General features: G+C 28.7%; 1 protein-coding gene across 1 annotated transcript; it reads right to left on the reverse strand.

Annotated features, from left to right (window-relative positions):
• Positions 1-401: 401 nt before the first annotated feature.
• On the reverse strand, positions 402-11,941 carry TT8 (basic helix-loop-helix (bHLH) DNA-binding superfamily protein). The gene is made up of 7 exons (XM_083059333.1): positions 11,565-11,941; positions 11,177-11,431; positions 5,904-6,000; positions 5,501-5,515; positions 4,485-4,541; positions 4,010-4,379; positions 402-1,553 (listed from the first exon to the last, which is right to left on the reverse strand). Exons 1-7 carry the CDS (start codon positions 11,666-11,668, stop codon positions 736-738), a joined length of 1,716 nt encoding a protein of 571 aa, XP_082915459.1. The 5' UTR covers positions 11,669-11,941; the 3' UTR covers positions 402-735.
• Positions 11,942-14,934: the final 2,993 nt, after the last annotated feature.

Genomic DNA, 14,934 nt, shown 5'->3' on the forward strand with positions numbered 1-14,934 from the left:
TTATTTTTAACTGTATTGCTTTTTTGTTTATAAACCTTATGGATATTAAATATATTATGTATATCAGTGTTTTAAAAAGCAAGTGATTGATTCGATCAAATTACTGAATTAATGGATTAGTCAGTTACTCCTTAAACAAATGTTGGTATTATTTAATATATAATTTGTCACTTGTTATATTATTTAATATAAATTTTTTTTATTGAAGATATGATTAAAAAATTATATTTGTCATACAAATAAGAAAAGTGTTGGTATAGTAGTAATTAAATTCATCTCTAACACTGGTATGAATATAAGTTTTTATTAGCATGGTAATTTATTATGAAATATAATGGGTAAATACATTGGATTATCATGTATTTGATATCACAACTAGATAAGAATTCACGCATCCAATATTCAATACAACAAAATATCGCACATAATCAATGTTCACGGTAACAATTTCCTTACACGATCATTCTATCACAACATTATTAGCCTAGAAGTGTGAAAATATATTACATGCAGGGGCCAACTAAAAGATGACAACCACGAGTATGGCACTCGATCCCCTCCATGCAAGTCCATGATATTTTACATGATCTAATGTACTTAGTACACCAAACATAAAATGAATTAAATTTCTACACAAACTTATTCGATATTAACACACACATACACTGTTCAATTCATCCTCGTGCCAATGCATGCATGCATCCCAAGTCCAACGCACATTTATATATGTTGCTTTTAAAAATGATCACTGCAAACAAGTGTGTATGGCTCATTGGAAACAAGTGCGTATGGTTCATGATGAGGTATAACCTGGTTAAGAGCCTTCTTCACTTCCACAATGCTAGCTTTTTTCCCGTTACTACTTTCCCTCACCTTTGCCCTCATTTCCGCCACAAAAAACCCATCATCCTTAACCCAAGACTGCACCATTATCACTTCCACCCCTAACTCCCTCAACAGTGTCATCAAATCCAGCAACAATCCTTCCCTGTGCACACACTCCACCTCCAACAATGCCTCACTCTCTATGATCGAAACCTCCACCTCCCTCACCCTCCTCTTCCTCGCGTGCCCCTCACGTGCCTCCAGGCTCTCAATCTTCTCCCGCAGCTGTTTAATGTACTCGATGGTGTCACCCAGAATGGACGCCTTGTCCATTCTGGTTACAAAAGGCACCATCGACCGCAGAATGAGAAACCTCTCATTCAACTTCTCCCGACGGCGGCGTTCCGCCATCACGTGGCTGGTCTCGTAGGGTGTCGCCGCCACCTTCCCCTTGTGCCGGTTGGCGTGCAAGTAAGGGACACTGAAGAGAATGTACTTGAGGAGCCATTGGGAGGTGACGTCGGCCACCGCCACTTGAAAGTGGCGGTGATAGTCGTCAACTCCAGAGCCCCACTTGTTGAAAGCTGATTGGAAGGAGTCGGTGAGGTGGCTGACGGAGGGCGAGTCTGGCCACCACCCGGAGTTCTTTTGAAGGATGCTAGACACTGTTTGAGAATAGTGAGTGTCTGTGTCACCTTGCGCTAGGTTTTCTGAGGGAGCAGGATGTGCTACAAAGCAACATATATACATTAAGCAACAAATGAATAAGAAATATTTGTTTGTTTCTTTTAGGTTTTCTAAACTGAATTTGTTTATATCCTTTCTTGATGTAATTTAAAGTATAATTTGATATTAATATACTAAATTTAATATGTATTTTTTTTTTGCTATGAGGATATACATGGACCTCGTACAATTTATCCAACTCCCACCACTCAGAAATTAGTAAACTCACTTTAAAAGGATTTTTAACCTATCTATCACACACATTTGATTCAGAAAAATAAGAGATAAATAAAAAAAATTAATTTCAATATTATATAATGATTTTGCACCTTAATATATAAAATTCGCTTTCAATATGATATGTAAGTAATTGTCATAAACATTAATAATTTTTATTTTTATGATAACCTATGAAGTATTAAATGTTGGTGCAAAAAATATTCGGAATATTGAATTTGATAAAAAGGGTATATGAAGAAATGAATTTAATATCTTTAAAATAAAATGATATGTAAAGTATGAAGTTTTTCCAAAATATATATGTTGCACTGATATGCATGCATAGAGATGGTGAATAAAGATAGATTGTTACATTATTCAAACTTAGATAAATTTTGTTAAGAGATAAACTAAATGTGTAACTATTTTTTAATTAGAGCATCACAATTTTATATTGGTTACCATACTTTTGATTAGATACCTTTCTATATCTATGATACTATTATTGTTGAAATGAATTAATTTTTTTGAGTAAAAAAAAGGTTGCGGGCAAGTTTATGCAGCGGGTAAATAATCCTTCCATATGTATTTATATCTTTCAACTTTCAAGCATGTAAATTTAACCTGAGATGAAAGATTATGAATTTATATCTATCATTTTCAACATTCAACCGTATCCTTTTGGAAGACTATTTACAATGCATTTATATTACTTTAATAATATAAATTTTGTAAACTATTTTCTCACCAACGGATGGGGAGTTGGGTGCTTGGAAACAAGTTTCTTAATTTGGAGAAGGGGGGGGGGGGGTGGTCTAGAGGTAATTTTTTTAAAAGAGCATATAACTTAGCATTATTTGGAAAATGAAAATGGAGAATGAATCAAGAGAAAATGATTTATGGCACAGGGTATTACAAAATAAGTATAAGAAGGAAGTTGGTTCCTTAGATAAGAAAGGAAGGAGATGTACACAGTGGTGGGTTGATATATCAATTATCTTAAAGAAGATAATAATTGTTTTCGACCTAACTGTTGTCACCACACTCAATGGGTTGGGAGGTTTGGGGGACACTTCATTTTGGCATGACCATTGGAGGGTTTTATTAGTGCTTTGAATTTCTATGATGCATTCGTAGGTGTGTTTTTATGCCTTGCTTTTAGAGGCACGTGTTGCTATTTGTTATTATGTAACGTATATAAATAGTGTTTCTTTTGATATTTTGACTTGTCCTAAAATATTTAATACTTTAAAAATTAATAAAAAAATATTAGTATTTTTTAATAATATATTAATTTATTGATATTTCACCAAAATACATATAAAAAAAATCATTACTAATTTTGAAGTATTTTAATAAAGGTCTTTTGTCATTAAAAAAAATACTTTATGATAATAGCTTATATAATGAGAAATGCTAAGGCAACTCCATTCGGAGTTACTTATCATTTTTGTTAAGAATTATGTTCATTAAGATCTCTCCCTTGGAGCTAGCTAGTTCCTTTTAAAAACATGTAAGAGATTTTATTTTTGGACATATATATATTTTAAAAAAATTATAGTAATAGTAAAAGTTGGTAGTAATATTAATGGGATGAAATGTCAAGATATATGTATGGAACTCGTTTTTTTTTTTTTTTTAAGATACACTATATTGAAAGGAATATATAGTTGTTTAAGTTATGAAAAGTTAAAAAAGAATGACGTGTGATAAGGAAATCTATTTAATATCTAAGTTATAAATTATAATTTTAATCTTTTAATGATATTAAATTTGTAATTTTAGTATTTTTATCTTTAATTTTTGTAATTTTAGTCATTAATTTTATAAAATTTATAATTTTAATTTTTTATTATTAAATATTCATTTATTAATAATTAAAATTATAATATTAATCATGATTTAACATTAAATAGATGATATAATAATTAATTTTTAATAATATTTAAACTAATTTATATTTATATTTTTATTACATTTTTATATTATTTTATTATTTTTATTAGATAGAAATGAAAATCAATAGTAAAAATTATTTTAATATTATTAAATATTAAATATTATATTATTTATATAATGTTAAATTATGACTAATATTATAATTTTAATAATGAAGTTGAAATTATATAATTTATAAAGTTTAAAATTAAAATAGTATAATAAAATAAAAATATAAAATTTACATATTTGATAAAGAAAATAAAAGTATAATTTGTTGGCATAGACATGGTGTAATTACCTGAAGGTGGTGGTAGTTGAAGTTGAAGGTGCTCTAAGCCTGCTGAACACAGTGCCATTGAGTCCTCTGTGGGGAAAGAATCCAAGTGGTTGGAGCCATCTCCAGGTGATCCAACGCTGAATTCCACAAACGGGTCCAACTCCATCAACTCGCTCGGTATGAAACCACCGTTACGAACTGCTTCTGCTTCTGCTTCCGCATTCATTTTACCTTCTCCCTTTTCGTTGGGAATATTCGCTGCCACAGTGGCAGGGTACGATGATGTGGGATTGGAAGTGGAGTGCTCTGATAATGCAGGCTTATTCGGCATGGAAGCCTGCTCTACGAAGAAGCTCTTTATGTGTTGGATGAAATTGAGGTCTTCTTCCACCTATTCAGGGCATGCATGCATGCATCATTTTTCAACAAACACAAACATGCATGCATGATTTATATTACGTACTCACTCAGAAGGGATTCTTTCTTTTTTAATTACCTTATCCGTTGTGCCCAACTCAACCACGCCCTCCAACACAGGAATGCACACCACTGTCTGCACTTTGCATGACACAAAATGACTTATGTTTTATAAAAACTGGTCCTTACAAAATTATTCAATAATAATGGCAAGATAGATAAATTAGTTTTTTTATTTAATAAACATGTTATTGGTATGAATTATTTATTGATTTTGTTAATTATTAATCTTTATTAACAAATCTAACTGACCACATTTAATTTAGTCTTCATTTTTAACTATATTTAAAAAGATATGAAATTGAGACTTTATTTAAAAAGATGGAGTCTAGTATCATTTAGATCAATGACTTATTAGTTAATATTATTATTTAGTTTATTAACTATAAGTAAATAGTTTTTTTATAGAGAATTTTTCGATGTAGAAAACTTAAGTTGAAAGATGATATTTACCTATTTGATATTTGTTAAATTTTTGAGAAAGATTGTTCCTATGATCTATGGAGAATATTCCTTAATAATGAAAAGAAAATTTTAATTCTATTGTGATTTTCTCTCCTTTTATAAAATGGTATCTTTTTATTTTCCCAACACTTGTTAATGTTATTTTATTTTCCATTGATTTATGTATTATATATATATATATATATATATTTATATTGATTGTGTATTAAGTAAGAAGTTTGCATCTTATGTATTGTTTAATATTAAACAAATTTTATTATGATAAATAATTAGTAACTTTGTATCTCTAAAAATTTAAAATAAATTTTTAAATAGAATTATAAAATAATAATTGTTATTTTTTTTACAGGAGGTATTTTATGTCATAAAAAATGCTAGTATTTGTCATATTATTGCCTGATAGAATTTATTATCTATTGACGTTAGAAACCAAAAAATATGTATTTCAGCTAAACTATATATGAAATATTCTTTATAAATACCAAAATAAATAAATAATGTTTTAAGAAACGAAAAATGTATTATTTAACCTATGCCTTCTAGAAATGGACAAGGTGGAAAAAAAGTTACCTGTATATTAGCACTCTGGCCGTGGAAGATTTTGGCGTCATTGAGAAAGGAGAGAGAAGAGAATCTAGTTAGCAAGCGAAGCTTCATGCATGGAAAATATTAAATAATTCAACGTTCACCAGAATTTGAAAAGAAACTTTAATATATACGCAGTAGTTTTCTTTTAAGTTGTGAAAAAAGAATTATGTATTTAGATATATCTTGTATTGCAATCATAGAGTTAGGAAGAAAAAAAAATATGTTGCCTTTTCCTCGTTCTCTTGTTCTGTGTCCCTGCAGTGCCTGGGAATTGTGCCCAAAAGTGATGGATAAACATAAAAGTGAAATAATTTGGTGAGTAGTAAGTACGTTCTGCAAACTCTACCCATCTAAGTAAACTTGTAGCTAGTGAATCTTACGTTACCTTGGCAAGAATAGCTCTTGAAAATGTTTTGCTGTCTACTTCGTTTGCACCACTGAGCCATAAATGCTGTCTCCTCGCATATGCCGTTCCGGGCAACCTTAAATATAGTACGTCAATATGTAGTTACTATATGTCTAACAATGCTTATATATATAAACAAAAACATACACGTGTAGAATTTGATAGTCAATAACATGCATGACACCTGTGCAATGTTGCAACATCTTCTAGACAAAAATATGCGTATTAGTTCATTTATTTTGAAGTTTAAAAAGCATTCTGTACAACTTTTTTTATTTATTTTTAAAACATATAACTATTTTCTCAAAATAAATATATATGCATTGCGTTAAAACTTAATTACATGCATTGAATTTATACTGATTTTTTTATTATTAATTATTGGCTTAGAACACCAGCTAAAGATAAAAATATGAAAAATTTTAATGAAAAAGAAACACACGTGTATATACAAGTCATTAATTTAATAATTTTGTATTAAGTAATAAAAATACCTAATATAGTATATTTAATCAATATTTCCATAATCTTTGTGTTTAGACTATAGTTAATAACAAATTAAACAATTAAGCACAAATAGTTAATGTGATAAACTTAAAATAGACAATATTTGAATTTGATCTTTTTTTGTTAGACTTTACTTACCTTTTTGATCGAATTAGATTATTTTAAAACAAAATCTTATGACACTTGTATGAAATAAAAAAAAATTATAATTAATAACAAAATTGATTTAATTTTACACATAATTATTTTTCTCATCAAAATTTTCATCATTCTTATACTATTAAGGGATAAAACAAAGGAAATGAACTCCTCAATACACATTTTCTCTCTATATATAACAAGTATATGTGCAAACAAAATTTAAAATGTAAAATGTCTGTATAAAAGTAATTTTCCTTTTATTAAATCATCATAGTTTTGTCTAAAGATAAAGAGCATTTGGATATTGGGTGAAACTAATTAAGAAACTATACATGCATTTATATATCTCCTATAACTGTTTTAATTATCATCCAAACATGGACGCCTAATACACTTTCCCAAATGAAAAGGGTACGTTTAGTGAAAACTATTAAGCTAAGATGAGAGTGAGGGAAAGTTGATTGGAAAGTTTAAACCAGAACTAATTAACCAGATAGAAAGTTTAAAGTAGAAAGTGCAATTGGATTATTTTAGACTCTGCAGCAACTGCACATATTTGTTGCAACTTGACAAATTTTCATTCTTACTCAACAATTACAAATAAATCTACTATTTTACCAAACAATAACACAGCCATTGGAGTTGTCCAAATAATCCTCTAATCATTTACACTATATGTTATATTCAATGTTCAAATTAGTTTCAATTTCATAATTCCAGTCAATTATTCATCTGGCTTCAAATCCTGCTCATCGTGGGAGATCCAAACACATTGAAAGTGACATTCACCTTATAAGAAAATTAATTAGTTCAGTCCTCCGAATTGAAGCAGGTTCATGTAAAATCAATACATTAAATTGCTGACTTGTTAACTAAGCCACAACTACTTGCAACACATTTTCAGACCTGACTTTCCAACCTGAAAATCCTTAATCTGTTTCCCACTTTGAGGGGGTATAACAACTAATAATTAACTTAGTTAGTTACCCACGTGTTAGTTACTCAATTTATTTTCAGTATTAGTACTTTATAATTATATATTCTCCTCATTTGTATAAGTTAGCATGATGAGAAATTATTCCTTTTCCAATCCCTTGAACACTGTCTGTCCCACTCAACAAAAGGCTCAAATGTTGAAAGATATGTAACAGCTAAAAAATATGTTGAAGTTAGATTGCATGTGCACCAAAACATTGGAGCATGCATGTAGATCATAGTGCATATTTTTTTATCAGGTGATAGTTACTCCATCTTTGATTAGTACCATTGATGTATGCAAGACATAGACTACAGTGGAAGAGAAACAACAGCAATTGAGACAATAAGTTTCTGTGGGGCCCGCGCAAAAAAGTGCCCTACCCCGAATTTGGGAAGAAAGTGGGGGCATGAGAGAGAGCAACTATATATATTTTTTTAACTTAAAATGTGAACACAGAAAATTAAGTTGTCCCTTGCTACTAACCTTGAAAATAAAAAGAGAAGCCATGAATGGGACGAGTGGTTCATGAACAGTGGTCCTGCTCTGCAATGAAAAAATGCGAGGCTACTGTGTACGTGCAAGGAGGACGTGGTGTTGCATGTGGTGAGTGTACGGAAAGATAGTTCGAAGCATTGCTAGAATCTCTGATTACAATTCATAAGAAGGAATATGACCCCACAGTAACGTGATGAATGAATGATATACAAGGATGTGAAAAGAAGGCTGAAGAGGGTGCAGAGGTTGAGATGAAGGACTTGTTTGTTTACTTTTTATTTTTCTGTTTTGAATTGTGTGTGAAGGGGAAGTTCGGATTGTGACACACTGACATGCATGGCATGCTCAAGTAAAAATGATGATGAGATTATTGAAGTAAAGGAGTACAGTTCCCTTTCGTTTTTGCTTTGTTTGTTGAAAGAATGTGGGATTCTTAGGTTTACACATGGTTTCTTTTGTTATATATAGTGCACTTTTTATTTTTTATTTTTTTTATTTTAGTTTGCAAAAAGATATTTGTGATTGTGACGAATCCTAATGTTAAAGGAAATGATCTTTTCACTGTCCTTGCTCAATTTCTGATGGATTCTAATTGGCTTTCGTTCTTTCCTTTGAATAATCCATTATCCATCTTGAATAATCGATTATTATGCCTCGGAAGCTTGACATGATTTTGAGCTTCAAAACAATCATTTCCAAATTAATATTATATATTCTGTTCATTAGGGGTGCTTTTTTTATTCCAAAAATAATAATATTTTTTTTCTTCCTGCGTTATATTCAACCAAATTTTTAAAGATTACATAATATTTTTCCTTTTCTCTACTTTCTTTCATTTTTTTTCTTTAATTATAATTTTTGGTAGGCTGGCTTATTAATTTACAGAAACTTTTAGCATTTCTCAGTAAGTAAAACATGCAATTTTTTTTTTTGGAACAGCAAAATTAACATATAATAAGTACGAGAGGTACCAAAACTCAAATATAAAAAGCAGAGTTTTCCAAAATTACAACAAGGTTAGAGATATATAATCTAGTTAAAGCACACTAAAGCACACAAAGTAAAACATGCATGAATGGTTGTGCTATGAAAAAATATCTATAATCTCGGTATGAGTTTCCTCATGAGTGTGAGAGCAGTGTTTTTCATTACTTGGAAACAACATTTAATACTACATTAATTGACTACTTCCATGCCATCAAGAAACTTTTGATTAGAGAATAATTCAAGGGGTTTAAAAGAGATTAGAATCTTATTTATATTTATGAAAATAATTCATTATAATTCTAATAATCTGTAACATATGTCAATAAATTTTTTTTGTACAAAATTCATCAAAATAAACTATATAATTTATTTTAACAAGATTTATGTGATCAAATTAATGACAAAATCTTATGACTAAACTTTTAATTAAAACAAATGAGCGAAGAAAATTGTTTTGAAATGATATGTTAGCACAAGCAGCCGCATATTAAACTTTTGAAATGTACCAAAGAAAAAGATAAATGTACCAACAAATGTATTAAACTTTTGCAGCTGCTATACAACAGTTTTGCCTTTCTGTTTCAGTGGGAGGGAAGTGCTAGATCTGGCTGTTATTGACATTTGCTTTCATAAAAAAAGGCGAATTGATATATTAAAAAAATAAAAATATAATATTGCTTGAAAGATTGAGCGGATCAATTATAGCAAATCCCTTTTTCAATTGGCTTTAAGAAAAGTTAGGGTTAAACAACAGCATCTCTCTGACTTTCTAATTCAATTGGTGTAACTTTATTTTCTGTGGCCTATAAATTTGGAAAAGAAAATGAAGCGTGGAAAAAAGGGGGGAAATGTTTGCTTTGAATGCTTCAAATCATCATTGCAAAATTCTTTCTCCATTTGCTTTAACTAAAGTTGAGTCTCCACTCCACCGACTTAAATGAACTAAATAAGTTAAAATTTAAAAATATTCAAAAAGTTTTTTTTTTTTTTTTTTTTTTTTTTTTTACAGCAACATTCAAAAAGTATATAAACTTAAAGAAATTTAATATGATAATGAATTTAAAATAGTGGGCACAAGTTATTTCTTCGAGCAAGTACCTAAATTACCTTCCAAGGTTATATATAGATAAATAATGTTTTAGTTCCTTAGATTTTAAAAATTCTTTATTAGTTTTTAACTTGATAAAGTCTCATTCATTTGTCTTTTTTTTTTTAAATCTCATTTTTCATTGTCAGTTTTCACAAAAAAAATCAAGTGAATCATGTTTTATTTTGGCAATAAGTAATGATCTAACTTTATGTATATAAAATTATTTACAAATGAAGGTTTTCTTAAAATCTTTAGGATTAAATTGTTTGATTCATAAAATCTCAAGGATTAATTTGGAGGTTTATTTTTTATATTTTAAATATCTTGAGAGATTAAGTTACCCTTGAAAAAAAAATATGTGTGTAAGAATTTGACGGTAATTAAAAGGACAAATTTAATAAGTAATAGTTTCAATAATTTATTTAAAAATTAAAAGAAAAGAAAAAAGTGTTTATGAGGAAGAAGTCATGTGATAATGAGAAAGATATTATAATAAAATATTATCTGATCGATCACTCTGAAAAGTTAGAATTTCATATTAATATGTAGATGAATAATTTGAGAGTCTTTAAAATGAGAAAAGAACACATCTTCCATTGGTAAAGTCACGTATTTTACAAATATAAGTTCAGTATGAGGGTTTAGTTTTACTACATAACATGATTAAATTTTTAAAAAATATATATATAAATAATAAAATAATTTTCAACGGTAAAGTCTGATACCTAAAACAAGGTACATACAACAAAAAATTACTTAGTCCCAAAAGTAGAAACTGAATTTTCTTATGGCACGTACAACTCTAGCATTATTTGATCAAGTGAGAAGAGAGTCTTTGATCACAAAAGGAATCTAAACTCTAGTAGGGTGTGTTGTTGATAGGTGCTTCACTTTAATTATGATCTAGCTAGCATGTCCATGGATCCCCACCCCCATAAAAACAAACATGAAAAAGAAAGATCCATGGACACGTAGTTAAAAAGAGAAAGGGGAAAGGGCAACAAATTTTCAAAGATTTAAAGGAAAAGTAGTTGAAGGTGATAATGGACTCACCCGACACCTGGATGAAAGGAGAATGAAACACACAACAAATAGAACCATTCAGATTCCGTTAGATCCTCAGGCGACAACGCAGCACATGGTCTTCTAGTTTGAGTGTTTGTCTCCCCACCAGACAAAGATTCGTATAACTCTCTTAGTTGTTCACTTCTTTGCAGAGACGCTTCTTCAGTGCTAACCTCCATTGCTTGAACCGTCTTCCTTGTCTTGATTGCTCCGTTGTAGTATCCATCACCCCACGTCAATATCCTATCATATTAAAAAATCATCACGTATCATATAAAATAAACTTGATCCCTTAGATATGCACAACAAAAAATCTTAATTTATAAAAATTACAAAAGTGTGTGACCATAGGAGAAAACAAATTGAGTATACGAACCCTTGTTGTGGACAGAGTTGCCAGAAGAGGCTGTAAGTCCACTGAACAGATTGCACCGCAGCTCGCAACATGGTTTGGAGCCTGCAATTTGGCGGTGCAGCCATTGATTGGAGCGAGGTTTTCCCACTTGCTAGCAAACCCTTGATTCTTTATCTTCCTACGAAGCTCAAATGAGAGAAGATTTATTTGCCTTTGTGGCTCCAAAATAAGGGAATACACGACGCCTACGAGTTTGTCCTTATCGATGACCTCTAAATCAAGCCATTTGTAACACCACCAACAGCATAATTAGGAGACAAACCATGCTCATCCAATTTAAAGACAGCTTTAAAGCCTCTCTCTCTATATGTACATAGGACACCGAATTACTTCAATCCACTTACCTCAACACTAGTTATATATAGGTTAATTCTTTCAATAACTTATTATTTATATTAGATTTTAACTATTCAATTAATAAATTAAAAGTTATTTGTAAAAAAAAAAATTACAGATTTTTATAAAGTTTAAAAAGTATATTACAGATGTATGAAAGAGAGGGAGTGTTTAATTATATTACGTTATTAATGAAAAAGTTTTATACCAATAGTTAACAACAATTACTAAATATGTGATTTATTAGATAATTATTATAAAAATCAATACTTTCTTACATGATAATTCATTACTATTGGATATCGGTATAAAATAAGAGGTATGCTATTTTTTTATACATAAAAGTTTATGTAAGTTAGATCTAAGAAACCACAGAAAAGATAGATGTCAAAATTCTATTAATATTTAAAAAGATACTTTTATATTGTATATTAATATAGTTCTCATATCAATAACGAGAATCGAAGCTATGTCTTTTTTAAAATATGAGTTTATTTTTTATCAACTGGATCATTTTGTTCGGAAACTATATGTACAAATACATATAAATTTCAAATTATTCAATCATATTATTTCGGAACCATTCACCTAGGTGAGAGAATAAAACGACCCATAACTAAATTCACTTGGATATTCGTATGATTTCGTATATAACTTTTCGTACTAATTATCATTTTCCATAATTAGAATAGATTAACAAGTTATTACACGTTTAGTATTTAAAGTAAATCATAGATATAACTTACTAACATATTTCATTTATAAAAAAAAAATAAGTGAATAATGTACGTTAACAAAATCCTTATATTTGTACGTGTAAATTTAATAATACATTATTAGCATAAATTTTTATTTATAATGTCATTCAATTAGAAATCATGTTTCGGATGGCTTTTAAGTAATCAACATACCTACAATTTAAAGGAATTTATGATTGAACATAGCATAAAATGTCTATATCCTACTTTATATAGGTTTGCTGTGCATACGCAATATATAGTATTCAAATAGTGTATCAAATGAATAAGTGTTTAGTGAGATATTAAGAAGAATAAATATCAACCATTATTCATTTATATATATATATATATATATATATATATATATATATATATATATATATATATTTGTTAGGATTAAAAATTATTTAATAATGCCATGATTGTTTTAAATAAAACTATTAGATGATGGCTTTATATTTTTATTTTTGTCTTAATTTGATTTAATCGTTGAGATTTACTTCTCTTACTCTCATAAATAAAAGTTTTCCATTCAATACATATAGGACATATCAAATAAAAAGATATACAATTATTCATTAATAGTTAAAAAGTTAGACAATAATCACACATAATGACCTAAACAAGTTATGTATATTTTGAAATTTATATATTTAAATATATCATGATATATATATTTGCAGTCATTCCTCACAATAAGAAAAGTTGTTAATTTTAATCTCCCTGCTTAAGCAAATGGCAAACAAGTTTGAAGAGTTTCAAAAATATTTTGTTTTTTTCTCTTTCCCCAATTTTTTTTCAAAGAATCTCACCGTGTCCAATACGTCAAATCTGGGTATGATCAAATTGTGAGAGGCTGATAGTATTTTCTCTCTCGTACCACTACCTTGTCACCTTGATATATAACTTTCAAAAACAAAAAACTTTTCACTTTTCAGTTACATATATAGACTACTTATGTTACAATTTAATTATTTAAAATATAAATCACGTAGCTAATCCTTTTTAAAATATGAATAAATTTTCCTTTTTATTTAGCGATAATCGTCAACTTTTCTCATTATTTTTTGAACACTTTTTTTATTACTTAAATACGAAGATATAGTATTTTGTTTTTTTTTTTATACTAATGTTATAAATTTAAATGATTAAAAGACCCTTTAAAATTAAATTATTTTATAAAACTATGGCTAATATTTGTATGTAAAAAGTTAGTAGTTACTAGCATCCAAATATATATAGATGAATCATGAGTATGTGGAGCTAATTAAGTTTCGTTGAATGTCGATTTCAAACACATTTAACAATGAAGGTAAAGGATTTCTAGAAGAAGGGGGAAAGTATACCTAAATAATAGAGGAGAAATAAAAGTTAGAGAGAAGTATTTTAAGAAGTATTATGGTAATGTAATTTATTTATAATTAAAATATACAAAGCACACGAGGATATTGTTCTAAGAGAAGGAATGTATAGAAGAAGAGAAGAATGAAAGGAGTTCCGTACAGCTGGCGGATAAGTTAGTTCACAGTAGAGGGAATGAGGAATGGAAGCATTAAATAATAAATAATTAAATATGGTCCAAATGTTGTGTTCTTTTGACTGGTTGCTATACCAGACACTTTCGGACTTTCGTTTCGGAGATGTATAATTCTATATATTATTATTATTATTATTATTATTATTATATTATGTACGTATCATTTGATTTGATATATACCACTTTTTTCAGAAATCACTAAGTTTGGTTCTGCCTATTTTTAATTTTTAAAATGATGTGAGCTAGTATACTTACTAGTATCAATTGTTTTTACTCTAGTTTTTGTGCACCGTATAAAGTTTTATGCAGCTAATTAATTAGAAATTATGGTTGATATACTTTTAAATATTATATAATATAATTTAAATTTAATAAACTTTGCATTGATGGCTGTGTCACCAGAGGATTAGGTGGCAGCAGCTTGACTAGGCGTTGAGTACTTCAAGACGTTAAAATTCAATGTATTTTGTGACATATATGTCTTCTTAAATTTTTCATCAAATTAAATCATTGCTTTTTAATTGGTTATCCATTTAAATGTTTTTTTTAAAGTATCCTCAAATTTATTGAAATCAACATTAGGCATAATATATATATATATATCAGAGTTTTATCAATTAAATCACTTTTAAAGATTTTTTAAAATAAAATATTTCAATCAATATATTTTATATTTTTCATTAGTTATTGTTATCAACATTGATTCATTATACTCATT

Source organism: Cajanus cajan, chromosome 6 (assembly GCF_000230855.2).
Source record: "Cajanus cajan strain Asha chromosome 6, NIPB_CcT2T_4, whole genome shotgun sequence".
NCBI classification, from domain to species: Eukaryota; Viridiplantae; Streptophyta; class Magnoliopsida; order Fabales; family Fabaceae; genus Cajanus; species Cajanus cajan.